The sequence below is a fragment of the Hyperolius riggenbachi genome, chromosome 3 (assembly GCF_040937935.1).
Source record: "Hyperolius riggenbachi isolate aHypRig1 chromosome 3, aHypRig1.pri, whole genome shotgun sequence".
NCBI classification, from domain to species: Eukaryota; Metazoa; Chordata; class Amphibia; order Anura; family Hyperoliidae; genus Hyperolius; species Hyperolius riggenbachi.
Genome location: NC_090648.1, coordinates 451,474,392 through 451,497,459, shown reverse-complemented (window position 1 = coordinate 451,497,459; position 23,068 = coordinate 451,474,392). Strand labels below are relative to the sequence as shown.

Here is a 23,068-nt window from a genome sequence, read left to right as displayed (position 1 = left end):
AGCAGAGCGGCCGTTACGCCGCACCACAACACACCACTGTGTACATGGCCTAACTGTTGAGGTGCATACACACCTATGATGGATATCACCCTTCAGGGATCAGGACCTAATCCCCTTGGGCGACATCGCTGGGCCGGGCCGCACACAGACGTATTGCAGCGAGGGGACGATGGCGCAGTGTATGCGTGGCGTCAACAATGGGGGTAAGTTGATCCACTGGCCAGATCGTTTGCAGGTTGGGGGTTGCGAGCCTCTGTACATGCCGGATTATTGGCTGAGACAGTTGTTATCGACTACCTCAGCTGACTTTAAGGCATGTACACACGCCTGATTTAAGTCGGCTGAGGCAGCCGATAACGACTGCCTCAGTCAATAATTAAGTATACAGTGTACTGTGGTTCTCGACCCCCTAACTCGCAGGTGCTCCACCCAGCGGATCAACTAACCCTCCACCCCGGCTGATCCCCCATCTACACCACTCCTCCGCCTGGTAGATATACTCACCTTCAGCGATGCCAATCCCATGGTTCGCGTCACTCCCCCGCAGTTGCGTGAGGTCATCCGCGCGTCGCTCATTGTCCCTTCGTCATCCCCCTGCTTAGCAACAGAGCGCATCGTCAGCTACACAGCTGATACACGTGTTTGCAGCCCGGCCCAGTGATGTCGCCAAAGGGGGATCAGCTCCTGATCCCTGAGGGGCAACATCTGACAAAAGGTGTGTACAAACCTTTAAAGTAAAACTAAGATGGGGACTTAAGAAAAAAATATAGACACTTGGTGCCCCCTCCAGGCTTATCGCTCCCACACCATTCTCCTCAGCCTCCTCGTTCTTTTGCAATTAGCCTCCGAAAGTCCTCACGTCTGGGGTTAAATATACATGCGCTCATCTTCAGAAGTACTCTTGGACATGAGTACTGAGGAGGGGCAAAGACGTATTCGACCTTCGGGTGAAATCATTTCACCGGGAGGGGAGGCGGGGAAAGATAACACGGACAGTAGACCTAAAAGGCTGTATGGGATTCAAGGTCTTCCCCTTATATAGGCATCTAACTTTTTTTTTTTTTGCTGGGTCACTTTAAAGTGGACTTGAACTCTTGCACAGGACAGAAGGAAAACCTAGAGAAATGCACCCTGTATGTATTTAGAGTCTTTAGCCTTTCTAATTCCCCCTCATCTGTGACCAATCACAAGTTGTAACTTGATCACTCCCCTGTGTCACATGACTGCCATGGCAGAGATGGCAGATAAGCTCATTTGAAAGCACAGGATGCTAACAAGATCTCTGCTTCCATGAATCAGGAAGTAGAAACAGTGCAAATTTACTTTAGGATTTGTATCAGCTGTAACAAAGACATGTTTTTTTCTTTAAAGGTTATTATGCTGTTGCGTATCTTTTAGAGTAGTGAGGAAGTTCAGGTCTGCTTTAAGCCTCTACAGGCATCAGTTTGGAAAACAAGCCATGTTTTTTTCTTTCTATTTTCTCTAAAGTGATGAAAGATTTGCCCTTGTCTGTCTGCAGTGATGGGGCAACACCCTGGCCCTCATCCAAGCAGCCCAGAGAGGGTTAAACCCGCCTGTCCTCTCCCCGATCCGCAGCCCTCCCTGCTTAAGATTCACGGCAGCCGCACAGAAAGACTCTTCTAATTTTGGAGCGGGGAGGCTGCTCAAAACTGCTTTAATTAATCTGCAACACTTGATTGCATTTTCAATTCCACCTCCTCTCCCCGCCATCCGCTCGCAATTTTCTTTGGTGACTTGAAATGCGAGGTCCGTAGACACCGCGGTGACCTGCTAAATGGGTGGCAGTCAGGTGGGGGCTTAAACAGGAAAAAGAAAATGTACTCATCACACAGGTGAGGTGGGTCTGCACTGGAGAACACGAGAGACACTCAGCGCCGCAGCTTTAATCCCTTATAAAAAGTGTCAGCTCTCTGAAAGGATTCACAGAGAGTATTATCGTCCGCTTATTACTTTGCTTGTCAGACAGGCTCAGCTGTTCTGCGCAGAAAACACAGTAACCCTATATATACCGCTAGGGTATGCAGGTGCAAGCTGTAAGCTGGGGTGGTTTCATGGGACCACCCCAGCTTACAGCGCCATTTCAGGTCAAGTTTTAACCACTTGATGACCACGGGCTGTTGGTCGGGTGAGCTCTCTGTTGGTAGGCTATGATTGCTCCCAGGATGTTCATTTTTTTTTATAAATATTTATTTCTTTATTTTTCTAATAAATGACCATTTTTTTTTTTTTTAAGGCCCACCCCCCCCCCTCCCCCCCGCCAGCCAATCACCATGATCAGCTGTCATAGGCATCAGCATACAGTATGATAGCTGATCACTCTTATGTCTCCCAGGGGGACAGCCATGTCACACAGCTGTCACCAGTACAGTGCTGCCATAGATCGCAGCGCTGTACAGTGTAAATAGACGGTGGTTTCGCCGTCTAACAGTCTCCTAGCAGCATTCGCCGCTGGGAGACTGATGACGGAGCGGAGACCCGTCATCCAAGTGGAGATGCGCACTCAATCTCCTGCAAAACACGCCCCTAGGACGTTACTCCAATCGGCGTTAGGTGGAAAAAACGTATGCCATAATGAATTCTATGTGTAGTACAGATAAAAAATAGAACATTAGTAGCAAAGAAAATAGTCTCATTTTGATTTTCAGTTATAAAGCTTTTTTTTAGAACATTGATCATACTGTCATATTTGCAGTTTAGAAACCACACTCTGTCTTTAAAGCTATAAAACAAAGCTGAAATAACGACCCTTTGAACGTTCCTGAAGTAAAACTTTATCTCAAGCTGTCTCTCACTGTTTCTTAGCTGTTTTAGTGCTTTATAAAACAGGACCGTTTTCAACCCAGTGGTTGGAAGAGCTCAGAGAAGCTCTTTTGCATAGATAACAACTGAAGTTTTTTTGTTTTCAAAACATTTTATTAGAAGGTGTAACAAATTACAGAGTTATGCAGTAGTCAGTAGGGAATTACAAAGCCTTCAATGTTTTATTCCAGTAAGAACTTGAGTCATAAGCTGAAAAAAACAGTATTTTCTGTTCACCTATCTTAGATCTATGGTGAACAGAGAATAAAACAACAGCAAATTAGGATTTAACTTAGTATAAGAAAAAAAAAAGAAAGGTAGAAAGGGGAAAGAAAAAAAAAGGAACAAATTGACCTGAATAAGGCCAATCAACCAGAATCTAGAACAAGTATGAATAAGTGTTTTTTTTTTTAAAGTCTTTCTGTACTGGAAAAAAAAAAAAAGACTTTTTTTTCTTTGCTACTAATGTTCTATTTCTTAGCTGTACCACACATTCAATTCATTATCTCATACGTTTATTTCCGCTTCCGGTTCTCTTTAAAGAGACTCTGTAACAACAAAAACGTCCCCTGGGGGGTACTCACCTCGGGTGGGGGAAGCCTCCGGATCCTAATGAGGCTTCCCACGCCGTCCTCTGTCCCACGGGGGTCTCGCCGCAGCCCTCCGAACAGCCGGCGACTGTGCCGACTGTCAGTTCAATATTTACCTTTGCTGGCTCCAGCGGGGGCGCTGTGGCGACTTTCGGCACGGAAATAGACGGAAATACCCGATCTCCGTCGGGTCCGCTCTACTGCGCAGGCGCCGGAAACTTGCGCCTGCGCAGTAGAGCAGCCCCGACGGCGATCGGGTATTTCCGCCTACTTCGGCGCCGAGAGGCATCAGAGCGCCTGCGCAGGAGCCAGGAAGGTAAATATTGCGTCACGGCTGTACGGAGGGCTACAGCGAGACCCCCGAGGGACGCAGGACGGCGTGGGAAGCCTCATTAGGATCCTGAGGCTTCCCCCACCCGAGGTGAGTACCCCCCAGGGGCCGTTTTGTCGTTACAGTTCCTCTTTAAGGACCAGAGCTGTTCTATCTCCCTATTTTGCTATAACTTTATCACTACTTATGACACCTTAGTAGCATATACGTTGTTTTTTTCATGACAAACAACTTTCTTTGGGTGTTTTTCCCCCTGAAGAAATTATTTTATTTCCTATGCATTTAAAGGGAAAAATAAGAAAAAAAAATACACACAGTTTATTAGTTTTCACCTATTAGTCTTTTTAATAAAAAAAAAAAAAAAAAAAACTACCATAATACATCTATCTTTTGATGTACCCCATACTTGGCTTGTGTTCCCCGACTCTGCATGTATAGTTTTTGTGTAACAGATGACATCCCTCTCCCACAATACTCTCATGAAGAAGGCCTTAAAGGACACCTGAAGTGAGAAAGATATGGAGGCTGCCATATTTATTTCCTGTTAAACAACACCAGTTCCCTGGCAGTCCTGCTGATCTCTATGGCTGTACTAGTGTCTGATTCACACTAGAAACAAGCATGTAACTAATATTGCCAGATTTGACTAAAAATGCTGCATGCTTGATCAGGGTATTTAGCTAAAAGTATAAGAGGCAGAGGATCAGTAAGATAGCCAGGCAATAGGTATAGGGAAATAAATATGGTAGTCTCCATATACAGTACCTCTCACTACAGTTGTCCTTTAAAGGGACACTGCAGTGGGAGGGATGTGAAGGCTGCATTTTTTCACCTTATAAACTATGCTAGCTTCTTGGCTGTCCAGTTGACCCTCTGTCTCTTATGGTTCCCAATAACGACACAATTGATTGTTTCTGATCAGATAATTGATGGGATCAGAAAACAGATTCATCCCAGCAATCTGATCAAATTGGTCATAGGGTTTTTGGCTCTCAGTGGGCATGACTGATCGTTTCCGATCGAACGATTGTACCACTGATTGAAAATGATCAATCGTGCAGCAGATAGTATAGTTAATGGGCACTTTAAAACTTTCAGCCAAGAGATCCAGATAAACTATGAACATCAGGTGCTGTAATAAACATCTGGCCATATTAGCCACATGCTTGTGTCAGGTGTGTGATTCAGACGATACTGCAGCCAAAACCATCAGCAGGTAGGGTGGCTGTACACCCAAATAGCGCAATATGTCATCCAAATGGAAGATATATAGAAAAGGAGAATTTATACTCTCAAAGGAAGGATGCAGGAGGGACAACCAATCACTTGAGGCAGGTGGAGATGTGCAAACCCCACTCCACTCGGTTTCCAGGGGGAGCTGGATGCAGCCACTCTCTTATCGTTATTGATTGCATTTATAAAGCGCCAACATATTACGCAGCGCTGCACAATACAGACATACATACAATGATACAAAGGATGACAGACATAAAAAGGTTATACAACATAAGACAAAGCTATTCAAGGCAAACGGTACAAAATACATGATCATGTGATTTTGGGCTGGTTAGGTAGGCCCAGTAATACAAGTACAAGGCGATCATAGGTAAGGAGCCCAATGATGGTACACAAAATCTTGTAGAATATACTAGGGAAGGGAGGACCCTGCTGAAAGGCTTATAATCTAAGGGAAGGGGAGGAGGACACAGTAGGTAGGGCTGTAGAATAGGTAATCAGTAGAAAGTTACTGTGTGGCGGTGGGTGGGTAGGCCATCCTAAAGAAGTGGGATTTGAGGGCCTGCTTGAATGTGTTGAAGCAGGGAGCAAGTCTGATGGGCGGTGGAAGGAAGTTTCAGAAGGTGGGGGCAGCTCTTGAGAAATCCTGCAGGCGCGCATGGGAGTAGGAAATGCGTGGGTCAGTTAGGCAAAGTCGTTGGAGGACTGGAGGGGACTGCTAGGTATATACTTGTGAACAAGCTCTGAGATGTAGGTAGGGCAGGTTTTGTGCACAGATTTATAGGCCTGACAAAGAGTCTTGAAACTTATCCTGAATCGGATAGGGAGCCAGGGCATGGATTTACAGAGGGGGATGTAGATGTGCAGCGGTGAGAAGAATGGATGAGTCTGGCAGCCACGTTCATAATGGATTGAAGGGGGGCAATGTTTCAAGCGGAGGCCAGACAGGTGGAGTTACAGTAATCAAGGCGGGAGATGATGAGGGGATGGATGAGCAGTGTGGTAGTGTCTGCTGTCAAGAAGGGGTGATCTTGGAGATATTACAGAGGTGGAAATTGCAGGCTCTGGTGACGTTTTGGATGTGGGGGATGAATTAAAGGGCAGAGCCCAAAGTGACACCCAAACAGCGGGCCTGGGAGGTAGGGTGTTGTCGATTGTGAGGGGGCGCAGAAGCGGGGGGTGGAACGATCAGGTCAGTTTTGTCTTAGAAAAAAAATCTGGTACTAGATGTGGCCACCTAAGACCAATATCACCCTTCTGTAGGAGGGTGAGAAGCACAAACAGGAGGTGCCCAAAAATATATAAAACTGTGTTGAAAACAACTAAAATGAGAAAAAGGAGCTGGCTTACCTCAAAAATGACTTCATATAGAAAATGACAATTATGCACTGGCAATGGGTTTCGTTAGTCTAAGCTCACCTCTTCAGGCCAAATAAAGTGCCATCCAATAGATTCAGATAAAAGTAAAATGAAATGCACTACCAATGCATGATAAATTGTCATTTGTTATATGAAGTTGCCATTTTTGAGACAAGCCACCTCCTCTTCTCTCATTTTAGTTGTTTCTAACAAAGTTCTACTGTATATATCCTTCGGCACCTGTTACCCACCCGTTTAATGCCATCAGCAGGACTGACAGGTAATTGGGGTTCTTTAAAAGGTAATAAATATGGCAGCCTCCATATCCCTCTAACTACAGTGTCCCTTTAAGATTTACGCCTAGGCAGGGTCCCCTGATGGAAGCTCCAGAGATGAATTTTAGTAATAAAACATTCTTTTTTCTGGGATAAAGAAGCTTGCTAGCGTATATCAATGCCATGGAAGCAATTTATGAATGCACATTTGTCATTTTGGCGCAGGTCCACTTGGCGTTTAAAAAGAATCCATCACAAATAGGCATTGGTAATAATCTGAATTGGCACTGTGAGATTTCTCCAACAGTGAAGAGTTACCCCCCATGGAACAGATCTCCAGCACCTGCGACCATCACTCACCTTTACTATGGTGACATCTATTCCTGCCAGATGAAGGATGGGCGCCGCGTTCTTCTCAAACAGAGTTCTGGCCTTCCTGATGAAGAACAGGCATGTCAGTCATTATCATACTTACAAAGGCTCAAGAAATCCAACGCTCGGAATGCAGCGCAGGAGGTTTGGGCGCCACCATAGACCGCACTGGGAATTACGACTATAGCAGCGCACAGGGAGTAACTTCAGCGCTGTCAGAAGACGGAGCTGAAGTTACTTTTAAAACACTGTAATTTGGCTGCCAGAAACCGCTGGAAGCCAAATTATACATTCCCCACCATCCACGTGGACCTGGAGGGGGATTAGTAATTAACGCCGCCGGGAGTTGTGCAGGAGCAGGATAGGCCATATACCAGCTATGCCCTGCGCCTAAGTCTCCCGGCGGCTTTTTAACCCTCCTGGCGGTATAAAAAAAATACGCCAGGAGGCAGCGCGGCAGTTTTTTTTTTATTTATTTTTTTCTATATCATGTAGCGAGCCCAGGGCTCGCTACATGATAGCCGCTGCTCAGCGGCATCCCCCCGCCCTCTTCGATCGCCTTCGGCGATCTCCGATCTAGGAAACCACGTTCAAAGAACGGGATTTCCTGGAGGGCTTCCCCCGTCGCCATGGCGACGGGGCGGAATGACGTCACCGACTGATTGGCCAGGCAGCGCACGGGGTCTGGGGGGGGGGGGGGCGCGCGCCGCACCGTATAGCGGCGATCGGGCGCGCGGCGGCGGCGATCAGGGTGCTGGCGCAGCTAGCAAAGTGCTAGCTGCGTCCAGCAAAAAAAAAATTAAACAAATCGGCCCAGCAGGGCCTGAGCGGCACCCTCCGGCGGCTTACCCCGAACTACGTTCGGGGTTACCGCCAAGAAGGTTAATAGGTACGCCAAGAAATCCCAGCCACATTTTGCTTTAAGCGGACCTGAACTCAGAACTTCCTCTCTGCTCTAAAAGATAAGCAACAGCATAATAGCCTTTAAAGAATTTATTTGTTACAGCTGAAACAAATCCTGCAATAAAGCTGCAGCGCGTGTACTTCATGCTTTCATGGAAGCAGGCAACATCCTGTGTTTACAAATTAGCTGCTCTGCCAAGGCAGCCAGTTGACAGATGAGGGGTAATTAGACAGGCTGAACTCTCTAAATACATACAGGGTGCATTTCTCTAGGTTTTCCTTCTGTCCTGTGCAAGAGTTCAGGTCCACTTGAAAGGTTAACTGTACTTTCCATAAGAAAAAGCAATCATATACAAATCATTGTCATACATTGCAAGGAGTTTAGCAGGCTTTATTACACTGACATTCCTGTGACTGCACTGCAAAGCCCCCCTACACACACTTGATGAAACTTGGTCGAAATGGCCGCAGACAACCGTCTCTGCTGAAAATCTAGTCTGTGTACAGCAGCCCCCCCCCCCTCCCCGATGCCTCGGCCATCGATCAGCCAGGCTGATTAAGTCGGCCGATCAATGCCTTGAACATTGTTCTCACTTACTCTGCCCACCGTGTGGCATCATTCCTGTGCTGCTTCATTGCCCCCCTCCCCTCTGCACGGCAACAGAACAGGTTACTAGCCTAGAGGCTAGCAACGCACCTGCACAGTGTCGAAACTGAAATGCCACCCAAGGAATGGGTGGGGGTGGCGGAGGGGGGTTGTTATAGTTTCTCTTTAAGACAATACAATTGTCTTCCTGATAAGGTGGCCATGCATCAGGCACCTTGGCAACCGATTGACCATCCAATTCGATTATTATAATCGACTGAAAATCGGTGCTGCCAAGAGCATGCCTAATTAATGATGCGACCAATTTCGACCGAAATTAGTGGCATGTATCATCAATCAGACATGCTGCTAGATGTAGGGCCAACATGTTTGATCGGGTGTGCAGTGGTACTGGCATGCGATATCGTGTGAGCGACGACCGTGACGGAAGGCCTACCGCTGTACCCCCACAGTATAAAATGTGCCCTGTGCAGTATACTTTACATGTCGGTGTCTGATGCTGGCTCCGCGCTCCATCCTCTGTCCACATACACACGCCCCACGTGGATGCCAGCTTATATGGGGGTGCGTGTGACATCACACACATGCCAACGTTACATCAGGCAACTAAATGGGGCACATGTATGTGGATGGAGCGCGGAGCCAGCGGTAAATTATGCTGAAGGGGGCACATTTTACACTAGAGGGGGGACAGCGCCAGGAGTGGCAAGGCGGCGTCACAAGGCCAATTCCCGAGAGATTTCATGCTGAAATCGATTGGGAATTGGCCTGCAGTGTACGGGCAGGCAGCAGATCTCTCTCTGATCAGAGAGAGATCTGTCTCTTGGTCGATCACCTTAAAGGTGGCCATAGATACAATGAGACAGATCTCTCTGACTAAATCTTATCAGAGAGGGATCTATTGCCGCTGCACACCGATTCCCGATAGATTTCATACTGAAATCTATCAGAAATCTGCCTGGTGTCACCGACTCCGCCTGCTCCCAAGTGTATGTCCTCCCCATCCGTGTTAATGTGGCACTATGGCAAAAAAATTGTAAAATTAAAATAATGTGCAAACATATACAGATAAGAAGTGCATTTTTTCAGAGTAAAATGAGCCATAAATGACTTTTCTCCTATGTTGCTGTCACTTACAGTAGGTAGTAGACGTCTGACATTACCGACAGGTTTTGGACTAGTCCATCTTTTCATGGGGTATTTTAAGGGATTTATTTATTTTCAAAAGCACTTAGTGAATGGCAGTTGCTCTGTCCAACTGCCAAAAATAACCGTGTATGGTGCCGGGAAGCTGGCCAGCATCATTGTTTAAATACTTTTTAGGGAATATCTTTATAAAGACTGTAATCCTCGCTGAGAATCGCCTATGAAGAGATGGACTAGTCCAAAACCTGTCACTTCTGTCAGATTTCTACCACTACTGTAAGTGACAGCAACATAGGAGAAAGGTAATTTATGGCTCATTTTACTCTGGAAAACACGTACTTCTTATTTGTCTATGTTTGCACATATTTAAAATTTTACAATTTTTCGCTATAGTGCCCCTTTAAATGCTCACTTCTCTGTGGTGTGACTCCTGGTGTCCTCAAGCATCACAATGAGTGCCCGTACCGCAAGACACAAGCGCATGTAGGACAACACTATATGCATGTGTGTTACATGGTACAGGCCCTCACTGTGACACCGGAGGAGGCCGAGAGTCATGCTGGTGGAGGGGTGAACCTGTATACACTCTACACAGAGAGACAAAGGTACACTTGGAGCGTCACTGGCTGAGGATCATCGTGATCTTTGACGCTGTTACAGCCATGCACCCGATCGAGCCCTTACGAATCAGATTTTCAAGCATTCCCGATCGATCCTAGCAACTGATTTTGGCCTGAGGACCATTTCACGCTGCAAATTGCGGCCGGCTCAACAAAAAGTGCTGCAATCTCAATTTTTTCTACTTACAAAACTACCGATTTGTAGATAGATGCGACTGGTACACTTTCTGACGGGCTTCACTGTGGTAGTGTGTTTGCAATTTCCAATGGAGGAGAAAAAAAAAAAAAAACACACCCAGAACACTTCTTTACCAGTAATATATGCAAGTAAACAATTAGATTTTGTTTTTGGAGGGTATTTTGTGAGTTTGTGAGCATAAAATCTTTGTTTATACTGAAGTGTATACGGTAAGTGCTTTTGTAAGTAAATAAGTGAGAATCCCCCATGAGGTGATAGACTTGTCCAAAACCTGTCAGATTCTTTCCTAACTACTGTAAGTGACAGCGACTTGGGAACATAAGAACTGTATTTTACAGGATATAAGACGCTCTGGACTAGAAGACGCACCTAGGTTTAAAGGGCAAAAATTAGGGGAAAAAAATATACTAAATCTGTTGTGTTCATGTTCCAGGAGCGTCTTGTAGATGTTCTCCCAAATTTCTGTGTCCAGTGTCCCATTTTGTCCCCCATGTCTCTCCTCCCATTCTGCCCCCCCCCCCCCCCCCTCCATCCTCCTCTGCTCCCCGTGTATAAGTATACAGTGGCTTGCAAAAGTATTCGGCCCCCTTGAAGTTTTCCACATTTTGTCACATTACTGCCACAAACAGGCATCAATTTTATTGGAATTCCACGTGAAAGACCAATACAAAGTGGTGTACACATGAGAAGTGGAACGAAAATCATACATCATTCCAAACATTTTTTACAAATCAATAACTGCAAAGTGGGGGTGTGCGTAATTATTCAGCCCCCTGAGTCAATACTTTGTAGAACCACCTTTTGCTGCAATTACAGCTGCCAGTCTTTTAGGGTATGTCTCTACCAGCTTTGCACATCTAGAGACTGAAATCCTTGCCCATTCTTGTTTGCAAAACAGCTCCAGCTCAGTCAGATTAGATGGACAGCGTTTGTGAACAGCAGTTTTCAGATCTTGCCACAGATTCTCGATTGGATTTAGATCTGGACTTTGACTGGGCCATTCTAACACATGGATATGTTTTGTTTAAAACCATTCCATTGTTGCCCTGGCTTTATGTTTAGGGTCATTGTCCTGCTGGAAGGTGAACCTCCGCCCCAGTATCAAGTCTTTTGCAGTCTCCAAGAGTCTTCCACGTTTGCCCTGTATTTGGCTCCATCCATATTCCCATCAACTCTGACCAGCTTCCCTGTCCCTGCTGAAGAGATGCACCCCCCGAGCATGATGTTGCCACCACCATATTTGACAGTGCGGATGGTGTGTTCAGAGTGATGTGCAGTGTTAGTTTTCCACCACACATAGCGTTGTGCATTTTGGCCAAAAAGTTCCATTTTGGTCTCATCTGACCAGAGCACCTTCTTCCACATGGTTGCTGTGTCCCCCACATGGCTTGTGGCAAACTGCAAATGGGAGTTCTTATGCTTTTCTGTTAACAATAGCTTTCTTCTTGCCACTCTTCCATAAAGGCCAACTTTGTGCAGTGCACGACTAATAGTCGTCCTATGGACAGATTCCCCCACCTAAGCTGTAGATCTCTGCAGCTCGTCCAGAGTCACCATGGGCCTCTTGACTGCATTTCTGATCAGCGCTTTCCTTGTTTGGCCTTTGAGTTTAGCTGGATGGCCTTGTCTTGGTAGGTTTACAGTTGTGCCATACTCCTTCCATTTCTGAATGATCGCTTGAACAGTGCTCTGTGGGATGTCCAAGGCTTTGGAAATATTTTTGTAGCCTAAGCGTGCTTTAAATTTCTCAATAACTTTATCCCTGACCTGTCTGGTGGGTTCTTTGGACTAAATGGTGTTGTTGCTCCCAATATTCGCTTAGACAACCTCTGAGGCCGTCACAGAGCAGCTGTATTTGTACTGGCCTTAGATTACACACAGGTGCACTCTATTTAGTCATTACCACTCATCAGGCAATGTCTATGGCCAACTGACTGCACTCAGACCAAAGGGGGCTGAATAATTACGCACACGCCACTTTGCAGTTATTGATTTGTAAAAAATGTTTGGAATCATGCATGATTTTCGTTCCACTTCTCACGCGTACACCACTTTGTATTGGTCTTTCACGTGGAATTCCAATAAAATTGATTCATGTTTGAGGCAGTAATATGACAAAATGTTGAAAACTTCAAGGGGTTGAATACTTTTGCAAGTCACTGTATGTAGCGACAGAGTGGCTCACCTCATCCATGGCTCCAGCGGCAAACAGAGACCTCTCCTCTCCCTCACAGCTACCCTAGTGCCAGCTTCTACTGATTGCGTCATCAGCACAAGCCGACACTAAGGGCGCAGTGAGGGAGAGGTCTCTGATTACCGCAGGAACCGTGGATGAGGTGAGCCGTGCTGCCGCTACATATACTTATACACGGGGAGCAGAGGAGGACACGGGGCAAAAGAGGACGACACAGGAAGAATACAGGGAGTCCCTGACATTGTAGCGAGTCAGCGGTTCATATCTGTGGCCCTTTGTAAGTCAGGGACTACCTGTATATGGAATTTAAGATGCAGGGACTGTTTATCCCAATATTGAAGGAGTAGAAGAGCGTCTTTTATGCCGAAATATACAGTAATTTATTGTGCATTTTACTGTGGTAGAAATGTACCTTTATTTGTATGCATTTACATTTTTTTTTATATTTGCGCATAGCTGCCCTTTAAGAATTATCCCCTCGCATTCAGATGGTAAGCATTTATTCTAAATAGATATTAGTGACTGGCGAGTAAGGCTTGCAGCACTGTGTAATAGGGATACTGAAGAGCAGTGCATGCTCATGGATGAAGGCAGGGAGTCAAGTCAGTATAGCAGACACAATCCGGGCACTCGATCAGTAAAATTCAGTCTTACTCAGTATCCATCACACAAACAGATTAGTACAAAGCACAGCAGGCAGTGAGAGATGAGGAGCAGTCCAGCCCAACGGCTATTTCCCAGAGTTCCCTTCTTCATCAGAGGCCAATTACCTGAGGCCTCTCAGGTGTTCTGTAACAATCTGTTTGTTTGATGAATACTGGATAAAGATTGAGTTTTGCTGATCCACACAGCCTATATTATACCTACTACACTATTCTTACATTACAATTATCTTAAAGGATGGGAAAGACTTTTTGGTTCTCAAATCCCTTCAGGCTGATAGCTCCCTTGCTGACCTCCCCGGCCGCCTCGATCCTCCGATGACGGTCCAGGTATATCTTCTAATCGCCACCTGCCACCACGTACTGCGCATGTGTGGCCTGTCTGCGTGCACCCTTATTGCGCACCCATCGCCAGGAGCGTACTGCACAGGTGCTGACAGCAATGCAAGTTAATAGGGCCTAGCACACTTACCACGTCACAATGCAAGTTTCTAAATCACCGCCGAGCTGACGCAAAGTCATCAGCACGTTACCGTCTGACTTCCACAGCGGCGGAAGTCATTGGAGTCAATGGGCGACGCAGGAATTTCATAAACAGGAGCACAGTGCGTTGCGCATGTGCGGACCAACGGGAATACCAGTGACGTATTTCCTGCTCAGCAGGTGTATGTCACTGAGCAGGGGGCAGCGCTATGCATATTACCCTGTCGGCGCACTCTGCCAAGCAACCAGATAAAACAATTATTCAAAATCAGGCAAACACGCCTGTGCTGCTTAAAGAGTAACTGTTAGCCCCCAAAGTGAAATTTAAATCTCTACAGCAATGTTTTATTTAGTATTAAAGTGATCCAAAAAGCCAATGCAGAACTTAAAAATCAATATAATTTTGTTACTATGTAGCCTTTTGCCCAAGCTAATGACGCAAAGCCGCATATCTGATACTGATGAGCATGCAGAGCATGCCTATGTCTGCCCGACCCCCCTCTCCCCCCCCCAGGACCAGGTGCCGATCTATTCGCACCACAAACAGCTGACCGCTCTGACAGGGAGAGAGAGCGGCAGCACTTCCAGCGCAGCCACGCAGAGCAGCCGCCGCCGAGTCACATGTGAGACATGAGAGAGAGATGCACGGTGGCGGCTGCTCTGCCGTGGCTGCGCTGGAAGTGCTGCCGCTCTCTCTCCCTGTCAGAGCGGTCAGCTGTTTGTGGTGGGAATAGAGATCGGCACCTGGTCCTGGGGAGGAGAGGGGGGTCGGGCAGACATAGGCATGCTCTGCATGCTCATCAGTATCAGATATGCAGCTTTGCGTCATTAGCTTGGGCAAAAGGCTACATAGTAACAAAATTATATTGATTTTTAAGTTCTGCATTGGCTTTTTGGATCACTTTAATACTAAATAAAACATTGCTGTAGAGATTTAAATTTCACTTTGGGGGCTAAACAGTTACTCTTTAACAGAGACTGAACTGTATTGAGGACTTATAAAATACTGAGGACATATGCTTTAACATATGATCACGATAACAAAAACAAAAAAAATTCAGATCCTAAAAGGTACCCAGTAAAATATCCATGCAAAGTATATTTATTCAGTTTACCCTTCCACTCCATATATTTGGTAATATTGGCCAATCAAGATTGTATCCTCGATGATCACCTTTTCAAATCTAATAACTGATCACATGCATCTCCTTAAAGCGGACCCAAACCAAACATTTTTTTAATTCAAAATATTTAGTTGCACCACTTTGACACATACAAAGAGATAAATAAACACTCCTTCAAGCCTATGAGCATTTCAGTGCATGCTTTTCACCCTTCTCTTTTCATAAACTAGGTTATACAGGCATTACTTCCAAGCTTAGTAGGATGTTTTAGATCATGGGTGTTTGTCAACAGCTGCTCTCCCTCACAGGGGCTTCATCTATGTGAAATCTCACACAAGCTGAGATCACCTCCCATGTGACATCATCAGTAGCAGCCTGTGTTTTGTTTTTTATCTTCTTCACCAGTCTGCCGGATTCTGTCCCGGCAATATGAAAGAAAGGGAGGGTTCCTCCAATAAATGTAAAATATTTTAGATTTGTCCTCATGTAGCTAAAAAAAAAAAGGCCGCTATTTATTATTATAAGTTAGAAAATAGATTTTATTTCTGAAATCTTGTATTTTTAACTTGGGTCCACTTTCATTTCTGCTATACACCAAGCAACGCTGCTGAAGGGTACTGCAGAGGCACTCAGCAGCCACTAGGTGATGCACTTTCACAGCATTCTTACTGTAGTCACATTTAGTCACAGCTTCTCATTAAGAGATTTTTTTTCTTCCCCTCCCCCTTCCCCAGAAAACACTCTGTTGCTCCAGATCGTAAAATTCTGCAAGGTGCTGATGAAAACATACATCTTTATGTACAAGGCTGAGCACACAGGTCACGGGACCAGTAAACGCCGACTCTTCCTGGCTGTGATTATAGATCCATCCATAATCAATGAGCTTGAAATGAATGTAGGAAATCCTTCAAATCTTTTCGCCCCGCAAGAAGCGATTAGCGCGACGGAAATCAATTGAACCTGTGCTTTAAAGGTGATTGCGTCTTCTAATTACACAGATCGATAATCTGACACGGGCTGATGGTTGGCCTGGTTTGTGGGGCTGCCCGCTCATAAAACAAAGAGGAAGTGTTTATTTCAGTCCAGATGCTTTACCCCCTGGTGGGTGACGTTCTGCACTTACTGATACTGCAAGTTCAATACTAATTCACAGGATGGGAGTATATACAGGTCACACGCCAACAGCTACCTAAGGTAGCAGAGGCGGACTGCCACAAGCACTGCTGCCTGCTGCTGTGCTTGTCTTAGAGCTTGTTTACACTATGAGCGCTTTTCAATTTTTTCAAAACGCTGGCGATTTTTAAAAGCGATTGAGCAATAAATCTCAATGTGAGTGTTCTCACATGAGCAATGAGCTTTCTTTCCAACTGCAAATGCAGGTCCCGTACCATATCCTGTGCGTTTGTGCTTCAATGCAAGGTGAAGGAAAATCGCTAAATGCTTGGAAAATCGATTTTGTGAGCGCTTTTTAAAAGAAAATTCATTACAGATATTCAGTTCCAGGTCAAAGAGTTCACTTCCTGATTGTCTGCAGGAAGAAAAGCTCAAATCGCCAAACAAAAGCACTTATAAAAATCGCAAATCGCTCACAAAGAGCAGGGAAAATCGATTTAAAAAGCACTCACAAAAGCACTCAGCGCTTGCTGATGAACTAGGCCTCATGCTTGGAATACACAAGATGAGATTTTCTGGCAGATATACTATCAGATCGATTATTTCCAAAATGTCCGATCTGATTTACAATCGTTTTCTGGGTAGATTTTCCATAGAAGTGAATGGAAAAATTGCTCGCAAAACGATCTGAAATTAGATCGGATATGTTGGCAATTATTGATCTGACAGTAAATCTGTCAGAAAATCTCATTGTGCGTTACCAGGAAATATAAAATAATCTGTAAGAAAAAAAAAAAAGTGCCTTCATGGGATACTTACCACAGGAGGGAGAAGCCTCTGGATCCTAATAAGGCTTCTCCTGTCCTCCTCTCTCCCTGCGCTGTCAGCCGCGGAAGAGCCGTGGGGGCTCCAGCAAGCTTGTCGGCGGTGCTGGGCTTCAGAATCATAACTATCTAGTGTGAGCCTCATGCAGACACAGTCGCTTTCCTTCAGGTTCAGGCGGAAATAGCCAAGCCTGATTGGATCTGCTCTACTGCACCTGCAAGAGACTCGCACAGGATTGTCTGCGAATTTTCAGTGGCCTACAGCGCTGGAATAGGGGGATAGAGGAGGACGGGGGAAGCCTCATTAGGATCCAGAGGCTTCACCCTCCCGAGGTAAGTATCCCACATATGGGCACTATTTTTCTTACACACTATTTAAGGTGCCCATTAATTTAATTTTGGCCCAACAACAGAGGGGAAAATCATAAGCAATCCGATCAGAATAAAAGAGTCATTCCGGATTTGGATTCAATGGATGGAATGGTTCACAATCCGAACAATCACACAGTCAAACGTTTGGGAAACTGGATCATTAACCCTTTCAGGACCGGACAGTTCTGGCCCCTTAAGGACCAGAGCTGTCCTTTCCCTGTTTGAGACTGTGACTACCATGATTGGCTTGCAGTAATCATGAGGTCAGGAGCAAGATTATGTGTATTTTGGGGGAAAACCACTGCCAGATTATGTGTATTTTGGGGGAAAACCGCTGCCAGATTGCGTATTTTGGGAGAAAACCGCTGCCAGATTACCGTATGTGTTTTTTGGGGAAAACCACTTCCAGATTAGGTGTATTTTGGGGGAAAATCGCTGCCAGATTATGTGTATTTTGGGGGAAAACCGCTGCCATTTTGTTTTTTTTGGGGTGGGGGAAACCGCTGTCAGATTATGTGTATTTTTTGGGGGGGAAGTTGGACAACACTGAGGTAACGCTGGCTACCACTGTAAATATCGGCTTACCCTTTGCAAGCTGCTGGATTCAGGAACACTGTTGCTCTCTTTATAGGTGCATTAGCGTGTATCAGTTCATTTCCAAAAACCTAATGGAGAAAGAGATAGAAACAGATAGAGAAAAAGGCTAAAAACAAAACTATTCATTTGTTATGTAAGCCAGTTCTCTACCTTAAAGTGTAACTGTCTGGCATAAAATCAATTCTTTATTTTTATCTGGTAAACAAGTAATAAGAATGCTAACCAGGCAATCCAAAAGTTAAAAATCACTCTTACTTTTCTTATCCATAAAACATCATTCACCAGTTTCCCTGACTTTTATTTGATACATCTGCTGCATAAAGGAAGTTGCAGGGCATGCTGGGTATTCTTATTTTCTTCCTTACTTTACCCCCCCCCCCCCCCCATCCCCTCAGCCATAACTAATGCAGCCTGATCGGCTGAAGCCTCTTTCCCTCCTGTTTTCCCCTCCCACACCTCTGTTCCTCTCTGATTGGCCAATATTTCTCATGCTGAGAAGCTGAGATAAGTAAAATAAACCAGCTCTGCAGACACACAATGCACTTTCTAAAGCAGAAATAGGTGGGAGTGTCTGAAGACTGAGAGGAGAGCGGGCAATGCAATTACCAACCTTTAAAAGAGCGTAAGGGAGGAAATTACATCAGGATTGGCTTCAAGATAGACACAGTTAAGATGGAAAATCCTAAGGATCTTTTTTTTTTTTTTACTATAGAAAAATCACTAAAATCAAAACGTGAATGCAATACAAACACATTATGTAAGTAGAGCAAGTATTTATCTACTTATATACAGTGGCTTGCAAAAGTATTCGGCCCCCTTGAAGTTTTCCTCATTTTGTCACATTACTGCCACAAACATGAATCAATTTGATTGGAATTCCACGTGAAAGACCAATACAAAGTAGTGTACATGTGAAAAGTGGAACGGAAATCATACGATTCCAAACATTTTTTAAAAATCAATAACTGCAAAGTGGGGTGTGCGTAATTATTCAGCCCCCTGAGTCAATACTTTGTAGAACCACCTTTTGCTGCAATTACAGCTGCCAATCTTTTAGGGTATGTCTCTACCAGCTTTTCACATCTAGAGACTGAAATCCTTGCCCCTTCTTCATTGCAAAACAGCTCCAGCTCAGTCAGATTAGATGGACAGCGTTTGTGAACAGCAGTTTTCAGATCTTGCCACAGATTCTCGATTGGATTTAGATCTGGACTTTGACTAGGCCATTCTAACACATAGATAGGTTTTGTTTTAAACCATTCCATTGTTGCCCTGGCTTTATGTTTAGGGCCGTTGTCCTGCTGAAAGGTGAACCTCCGCCCCAGTCTCAAGTCGTTTGTAGACTCCAAGAGGTTTTCTTCCAAGATTGCCCTGTATTTGGCTCCATCCATCTTCCCATCAACTCTGACCAGCTTCCCTGTCCCTGCTGAAGAGAAGCACCCCCAGAGCATGATGCTGCCACCACCATATTTGACAGTGGGGATAGTGTGTTCAGAGTGATGTGCAGTGTTAGTTTTCCACCACACATAGAGTTTTGCATTTTGGCCAAAAAGTTCCATTTTGGTCTCATCTGACCAGAGCACCTTCTTCCACATGTTTGCTGTGTCCCCCACATGGCTTGTGGCAAACTGCAAACGGGACTTCTTATGCTTTTCTGTCAACAATGGCTTTCTTCTTGCCACTCTTCCATAAAGGCCAACTTTGTGCAGTGCACGACTAATAGTTGTCCTATGGATAGATTCCCCCACCTGAGCTGTAGATCTCTGCAGCTTGTCCAGAGTCACCATGGGCCTTCTTGACTGCGTTTCTAATCATAGGTACCCAAAAGTGCTCCGACTCAGATCCACAGCCCTGGTTATAAGGAGAGTTTATTCAGCCAGATACAAGTGTTTGTGCCTCTATTTACTTTTCCCGTTACTGCAGTTTGACTTTTCCAACTGCACAGATAAACAGTTTGCAATGAAAAATAAATAAATAAAAAAGAGAACTCAAATAACAACAGGTTCTTAGTAGGATTGATTCTATATGTACCCATGTTTATATGGTCATGTCAGTTAGGTTAAAGGGACCCTGAGCAGTAGAAATAAATGAGATCGGCATTCACCTGGGGCTTTCTCCAGCCCACCGTAGGCAGCGAGGTCCCCCGGCTTCCTACTGGCTCCTCTCCAGGTCCCGCTGCAGACTTCAGTACCAGCGACACCTGGACCGAGTGTCACTTCCTAAACGGTGACGCTACACATCATCACGGCAGCCGGCGTGACAGTCCTGCGCATGCGCGGTTTTCTAACTCTGAACCACGCATGCGCAGGACTGTCACGCTGGCCAGCGTGATGACGCGCAACGGCCGGCGTGAAGACACACAGCGTCACCGTTCAGGAAGTGTCGGGCCTGGTGTCGTCGGTAATGAAGTTTGCAGCGGGAACTGGAGAGGAGTCAGGAGGAAGCCGGGGGACCTCGCTGCCTACGGTGGGCTGGAGGAAGCCCCAGGTAAGTGCCAATTTCATTTACTTCTACAGCTAAGGGTCCCTTTAAGCTTTAAAGCAAAGAGTAAGGGAAAAAAAGCAGATACTTACCTATGAAGAGGGAAGACTCTGGATCCTGTTAAGTGTTCCCTGCCCCCTCTAGATGTTCTGGTCCCCCCGCTGTCCCCGGTTAAGGTTACGCCACCTCTGCGAGCCCTCAGTAGTCTTCAGGAGCCCTCGTGTCACTAGTGCCCCCGGAGACGGGTGACTCCCCACGGCACAAGTGTTCTGAGGGCTCACGGAAGGGTACTCCAAAAGCTGGTTGAATAGCTGGAATGGGGTTGATAGCGCTGGGATGAGATGACCGAGAGAGGAAAGGAAATCCTCAATAGGATCTAGAGCCTTCTATCTCCATTAGTATCACACTTTTTTGTCACTCATTTGCAGATTATCACTTCTGGCAGTACCCATAATGCATCACTCTTGAAAAGCGTAGTTTGGCTTCTTAAAACAGAAGGTATTTGTGATAATTCAGATTTAAGTGACTGTGGTTACCCACAATGCATCACTGCTGAATATGCAAATCATCTCTTTATGCCCCTGAAGCCAGGCTCGCATCCAGAACTGCTGGTGTATAGCAAGCCTGTCGCTTATGAACAGAGCCACATCAACCCCAACATGCAGACAGCCTGTTTCGGACTGTTGGTCCTCCTCAGTGCATGGCAGGGATTGATATGGCTCTATGGGATAGGCTTGGACCAGAACAACAGAACACCAAAGCAGCTTGAGGTGACCCAAAACTACTAGGAAAGTATTGTGGACCAAAAGAGACCGAAAAGCCCTCCTACTCTAAAGCAATGCTGAATGTAGTTTGCCTTCCTAAAACAGAAGGTATTTACAGTAATTCAGCTTTAAGTGAACATCTGTGGTTACCCACCATGCACCGCTACAGAATATGCAAATTATCTATATGCCCCTGAAGCCAGGCTTGCAACCAGAACTGCTGGTGTATAGCAAGCCTATAGCTTATTAAAATGTACAGAGCCATATCAACCCCAAGTTCAGACAGAGTGAGTCAGGCCACATAAATCAATATTGTATGCCCTTGTAAGCATCTACCTCTAGATTAAGTACAATCACTTTTCCCCACTTTTTTGGGGGGGTTTAACACATTCACAAATTTTCCTGGCCCTCCAATAACTCTTTATCACAGAGAGTTCTGAATAAACGGCCTGGGGAAAGATGCTGAACAAGAGGAAAGGGTTTTCTTTAAAGGCAATTTTGTAACACCAACGCCAATGTAAAAATGACACAAGCAGTCTAGGATAAAACTGTCAGTGTGTGCAGAACGTACCTGTGCTTCTTGGCAGACTGCCCTCCTCAGCAAGTTATCACTGCAACGAGACACAGAGAGAGGGGGGGGGGGGAAGAAAAAAATTAGTGTTACATATAGATTTACAGCCTTCATTAAGTACCTGACCTTAGTTGGACGAGTCTCAACACACACAAACCTTTGTATATAAAGATGCGGTTGCCTGTCTAAGAGACCAGTGCAGACAACTACTGCAGAAATGCTATGGCTCAAGGACTGCAGTAAACGCTCGACCGCTGGTTTTAGCAACCAATCAGATCTCTGAAATGTACAGCACGGTGAAGGGAGATTCCAAATAGACCCGGAAGAGAACCCAGGCACATGGGGTCCAAACAATTTTCAAATATATATATATATATATATATATATATATATATATATATATATATATATATATATATATATATATATATATATATATATATATATATATATATATATATATATATATATATATATATATATATATATATATATATATATATATATGTACAGAGGGGCTGCAGCACACAACAGGAAAACAGTGACAGGGGCTCTTGGTTACGCTTTAACGCGCTTAAGCTCACCAACTGCGCCAAAGTGTCCCCAATCTGGTGAGTCCTACTCTAACCAGGCAAAAATGCTAGTTTTAATCAGCGTTCTAGTGGGAACCATACCAAAAGCCCAAGGGTCAACTAAATGGCAGAAATTAAATTAAAAACGCTGATTAAAACTAGCATTTTTGCCTGGTTAGAGTAGGACTCACCAGATTGGGGACACTTTGGCGCAGTTGGTGAGCTTAAGCGCGTTAAAGCGTAACCAAGAGCCCCTGTCACTGTTTTCCTGTTGTGTGCTGCAGCCCCTCTGTACTTATATATTTCTTATGGAGTCTGGGGACCTCCAGCGCTGCGTGCATGCTTTGCATAGAATTGCATAAAAAAAAATTGGTTTGTGCTGCTCACCCCTTGGTAATTTATTTATAACTTTCCCCTGTGAGCCTGCATGACCACGCCCACCTCTAGCACAGTTAAGCATATAAATGAGCGGTGCTCATAGTTCAGTTAGTAGCTAGTAGAAGGTGAGGTGTTTTTAATTTCATTTCTGCCATTTAGTTGACCCTTGGGCTTTTGGTATGGTTCCCACTAGAACGCTGATTAAAACTAGCATTTTTGCCTGGTTAGAGTAGGACTCACCAGATTGGGGAAACTTTGGCGCAGTTGGTGAGCTTAAGCGCGTTAAAGCGTAACCAAGAGCCCCTGTCACTGTTTTCCTGTTGTGTGCTGCAGCCCCTCTGTACTTATATATTTCTTATGGAGTCTGGGGACCTCCAGCGCTGCGTGCATGCTTTGCATAGAATTGCATAAAAAAAAATTTGGTTTGTGCTGCTCACCCCTTGGTAATATATAAATATATATATATATATATATA

The 23,068-nt window shown here is 45.1% G+C and overlaps 1 protein-coding gene across 3 annotated transcripts in view; it reads right to left on the bottom strand.

The window, feature by feature from the left end:
• The window catches only part of AGK (acylglycerol kinase), a 91,615-nt gene that overhangs the window by 42,614 nt on the left and 25,933 nt on the right, over positions 1–23,068 (bottom strand). For 2 of the 3 annotated variants that reach the window (XM_068272993.1, XM_068272992.1), the window contains exons 3-5: positions 21,644–21,683; positions 17,816–17,895; positions 6,972–7,047 (exon numbers count right to left, since the gene is read on the bottom strand). In XM_068272993.1, the coding sequence (XP_068129094.1) occupies positions 6,972–7,047; positions 17,816–17,895; positions 21,644–21,683 (196 nt within the window). Of the gene's footprint in view, positions 1–6,971; positions 7,049–17,815; positions 17,896–21,643; positions 21,684–23,068 lie in introns of those variants that run through there. The other variant, XM_068272994.1, reaches the window with a different exon arrangement.